Source organism: Penaeus vannamei, chromosome 38 (genome assembly GCF_042767895.1).
Source record: "Penaeus vannamei isolate JL-2024 chromosome 38, ASM4276789v1, whole genome shotgun sequence".
NCBI classification, from domain to species: domain Eukaryota; kingdom Metazoa; phylum Arthropoda; class Malacostraca; order Decapoda; family Penaeidae; genus Penaeus; species Penaeus vannamei.
In genome coordinates this window covers 987,580-992,502 of record NC_091586.1, presented here as the reverse complement: position 1 = coordinate 992,502, position 4,923 = coordinate 987,580, and the positions used below count along the sequence as shown (strand labels likewise).

General features: G+C 47.8%; 1 protein-coding gene across 5 annotated transcripts in view; it reads left to right on the top strand.

The window, feature by feature from the left end:
- LOC113806188 (galactokinase) overlaps positions 1-1,012 on the top strand; it is a 16,288-nt gene extending 15,276 nt beyond the window's left edge. For all 5 annotated transcript variants that reach the window (XM_070116282.1, XM_070116284.1, XM_070116283.1 and 2 more), the window contains 2 exons: positions 39-159; positions 753-1,012. In XM_070116282.1, the coding sequence (XP_069972383.1) occupies positions 39-159; positions 753-866 (235 nt within the window). In that variant the 3' untranslated portion in view covers positions 867-1,012. The remainder of the gene's footprint in view (positions 1-38; positions 160-752) is intronic.
- Positions 1,013-4,923: the final 3,911 nt, after the last annotated feature.

Sequence of the window (4,923 nt, the reverse complement as noted above, 5' to 3'; positions counted from 1 at the left end):
CCCTTTGCTTGGTCTCATACTCTTTCCTCTTCCAATAGAGACGACTACGAGGTGTCATGCCCTGAGCTCGACCAGCTAGTTTCTTCTGCGCTGGAGGTGCCCGGGGTCTTCGGCTCCAGGATGACAGGTGGAGGCTTCGGGGGATGCACCGTCACACTGGTTGGTGTTCGGGGATCCCACTGAGGAAGGGTGAAAGGGAAGAGGTTCTGATGAGAGTTAAAGTGAGGAGGGAGGGTCGGAGAGGGTCATTTGAGGCGGGACAGGAGATACAATAGTTGGGGTTGAGGAGGGGAGGGTAGAAGACTTCTGATGTGTTTTTTGGGGAAGGGGAGAGTATATAGTGCGGGAGAGTATCGTAAGGGAGCATGGGGAAAGGAAATAATATAATGAGAGAAATATAGCAGAGAAGCATGGGAGAAGAGGAAGCATAGTGTCAAAGTATAAGATGAGGAGAATATGAGAGAGGGAGCAAAGTTGGTGAAAATAACGTGAGGGAGTATGAGAGAGGGATAGTGTAGTTTGAGGGAGAGATTGGGAGGGCAAAATACAGATAAAAAATCCTGTCAAGAATAAAGTTTAACACACAAAGATAAGGGAGAGAAGAATTAGTAGTAAACATTACTAAAAGGGCAGTGAATGTTTGATGAGAATGACAGTGATGACGTGGATAGAGAATCCAAATGGCAGTGGAATAATTACAAGACAATTATATATGAACTAGTATATGACATTTTTTCTCTCTTTTTCTGCAGGTGAAACAAGAGAGTGTGGAAAGCCTTATCTCTCACACAGTCCAGAAATACAGTGGCAAGCCAACCTTCTATGTGTGCTCACCATCAGAAGGATCACAGACACTTACACTGTAGTTAGTGTTGCGGGAAACCATGTGAAACAGCCAATTAATGTATATTTCTTATTTTGGGGGCAAATATTTTTTAACATTACTATCATGCAGGTATACAATGCAGCAACTCATCATAGATTACATTTTGAATATATTCGGAAATGTAAATATGTTAATTTTTTATCCTCTCTCTCTCTCTCTCTCTCTCTCTCTCTCTCTCTCTCTCTCTCTCTCTCTCTCTCTCTCTCTCTCTCTCTCTCTCTCAGTGCCTCTCCCTAACCCCCACCCCCACACACACACACACATTTCTCTCTCTCTCTCTCTCACACACATTCTCTCTCTCTCTCTCTCACTCTCACTCTCACTTCCACTCTCACTTCCACTCCCACTTCCACTCCCACTTCCACTCCCACTCCCACTTCCACTCCCACTCCCACTTCCACTCCCACTTCCACTCCCACTTCCACTCCCACTCCCACTTCCACTCCCACTCCCACTTCCACTCCCACTTCCACTCCCACTTCCACTCCCACTCCCACTTCCACTCCCACTTCCACTCTCACTTCCACTCTCACTTCCACTCCCACTTCCACTCCCACTTCCACTCCCACTCCCACTTCCACTCCCACTCCCACTTCCACTTCCACTCCCACTCCCACTTCCACTCCCACTCCCACTTCCACTCCCACTTCCACTTCCACTCCCACTCCCACTTCCACTCCCACTTCCACTCCCACTCCCACTTCCACTCCCACTCCCACTTCCACTCCCACTCCCACTTCCACTCCCACTCCCACTTCCACTCCCACTTCCACTCCCACTCCCACTTCCACTTCCACTTCCACTCCCACTCCCACTTCCACTCCCACTTCCACTCCCACTTCCACTCCCACTTCCACTCTCACTTCCACTCTCACTTCCACTCCCACTTCCACTCCCACTCCCACTTCCACTCCCACTCCCACTTCCACTCCCACTTCCACTCCCACTTCCACTCCCACTTCCACTCCCACTCCCACTTCCACTCCCACTTCCACTCCCACTCCCACTTCCACTCCCACTTCCACTCCCACTTCCACTCCCACTCCCACTTCCACTCCCACTCCCACTTCCACTCCCACTTCCACTCCCACTTCCACTCCCACTTCCACTCCCACTTCCACTCCCACTCCCACTCCCACTTCCACTCCCACTCCCACTTCCACTCCCACTCCCACTTCCACTCCCACTCCCACTTCCACTCCCACTTTCACTCCCACTCCCACTTCCACTCCCACTCCCACTCCCACTCCCACTTCCACTCCCACTTCCACTCCCACTTCCACTCCCACTCCCACTCCCACTTCCACTCCCACTTCCACTCCCACTCCTACTTCCACTCCCACTTCCACTCCCACTCCCACTCCCACTTCCACTCCCACTTCCACTCCCACTTCCACTCCCACTTCCACTCCCACTTCCACTCCCACTTCCACTCCCACTCCCACTCCCTCTTCCACTCCCACTCCCACTCCCTCTTCCACTCCCACTCCCACTCCCACTCCCACTCCCACTCCCACTCCCACTCCCACTCCCACTCCCACTCCCACTCCCACTCCCACTCCCTCTTCCACTCCCACTCCCACTCCCTCTTCCACTCCCACTCCCACTCCCACTCCCACTCCCACTTCCACTCCCACTTCCACTCCCACTCCTACTTCCACTCCCACTTCCACTCCCACTCCCACTTCCACTCCCACTCACTTCCACTCCCACTCCCACTCCCACTCCCACTCCCACTCCCACTCCCTCTCCCTCTTCCTCTCCCTCTCTCAACCTCTCTCTCTCTCTCTCTCTCTCTCTCTCTCTCTCTCTCTCTCTCTCTCTCTCTCTCTCTCTCTCTCTCCCTCCCTCCCTCACCTCTCTCTCTCCCTCCCTCCCTCCCTCCCTCACCTCTCTCTCTCTCTCCCTCCCTCACCTCTCTCTCCCCCTCCCTCCCTCCTCCCTCCTTCCCTCACCTCTCTCTCTCTCTCTCTCTCTCTCTCTCTCTCTCTCTCTCTCTCTCTCTCTCTCTCTCTCTCTCTCTCTCTCTCTCTCTCTCTCTCTCTCTCTCTCTCTCCCTCCCTCCCTCACCTCTCTCTCTCTCCCTCCCTCCCTCCCTCACCTCTCTCTCTCTCTCCCTCCCTCACCTCTCTCTCCCTCCCTCCCTCCCTCCTTCCCTCACCTCTCTCTCTCTCTCTCTCTCTCTCTCTCTCTCTCTCTCTCTCTCTCTCTCTCTCTCTCTCTCTCTCTCTCTCTCTCTCTCTCTCTCTCTCTCTCTCTCTCCCCTCCCTCCCTCCCTCCCTCCCTCCCCTTCTGTCTCCCCCTCCCCCTCCCTTTCTCTCAAAGAAAAGAGAAGCATGAAACCAAAATATAATCGCCAAAGTAGTCCAAAACACTGGCAAAAAATAACGGAAAGTGAAAAAAAAAATACTATTAGAAAAAAGGTCTTCCAGAACCATAAGAAAATGCCAAAAAAGGAAAGTCCAAGATCGACCCAAAACCATTAAAAAATGCCAAAAAAGGAAAGCCCAAAACCATTAAAAAATGCCAAAAAAAAAGAAAGCCCAAGATCGACCCAAAACCATTAAAAAATGCCAAAAAAGGAAAGCCCAAGATCGACCCATTCACCAACACCACCCAGCCAATGTGACGCAAAAAGTCTGCTTTGTTGTCCCGAAGAAAAGTTAACGAATGCAAACAACGGAAATGGGACTTGCAAGACGGTTTCTACAAATATTTCTTTACTTTCCCTTAACTGGGGGGGGGGGGGGGAATGCTACATATGGTGTGAACGCAACTGATATGAAGAAATTAAGAATTTTAGATATGAATGAATGTCCACGCACTATTGCATGCGGAAGGAAGAGAAATGTGTCCATCCCCGCCCTTTTCTCATATCCTCATTCCAAACAATTTATAAGGAATTTGCAGCAAAATTCTAGAGAAATTCGGTGTGTGTGTGTGTGTGTGTGTGTGTGTGTGTGTGTGTGTGTGTGTGTGTGTGTGTGTGTGTGTGTGTGTGTGTGTGTGTGTGTGTGTGCGTGCGTGCGTGCGTGCGTTTGTACGTCCGTCGAAGAACAGTCATAAGAATATCATGAAATTTCGAAGAATATATCCTGCAAGAGATGTATGAACTAGAATATTTAGAAGAAGAAAGGAAGTTTGAGTCAAAGAAACAAACAAACAAACAAATACTGCTTAACCCGATGTAACGGTCGTAGGACAATCTCGGACAAGTTGCCCACAAATGCATTTATTAAATGCTTTTTTACATTAAAGATAGAAATTTTAACATCTACGACATAAACATCGCCATGTATTCATTTGTGCGAAATAAATTTTAGATGTTATAACGAATCAAGAGCCCATGACAGTAATGATGATGATGATAATGATAATAATAATAAAAGTGACAGTGACAGACTGACATTGCCAAGTGGCAGTGACAAGTGACAATACCTAAATATTTAAATACTTTGATTTTCTAATAGAAACTGCATAATACTTACAGCAGTATTCTATATGCAGACGAACAATTCATGTTAAATATTCTGTTAGATCTTAAGATTAAATACATTAAGAGCTTAAAATCCTACTTGTTTTCTGTTTAGCATTGCTAAAAAAAATGAGAACACAGAAGTTCAAATATATTATAAAACGTATTGTTATTTTACTAAAAAAAAAAAAAAAAAAAAAAAAAAAAAAACAGCCAACATGCATCACATTCGAAAGCGTTCTTGGCTCTGACTTCGACTGCTAGAGTGTAAGACTTGCTGACTATTTGTCAACATCCTGTTAGCCTGGAATTCGTTTTACCAAGAAGCACCAAAGACTTTTCAGAATGATTTATGCTCGAAAGTCTTATTAGTGATGACTGTGAGACACAGACAGACAGAGAAAGAGACAAACAGACAGGAACTCAGGAACAGCCCAAGTTTCACACGGTCTTTCCTTCTCCCCTCATTTTCCTTCTCTTCTCCGACCTTTTCTCCTCATAACTTCGTAAAGCGTGAGAGCCGTACGTGGTGGACCGTATCTCTTCCTCACATATAATGTAG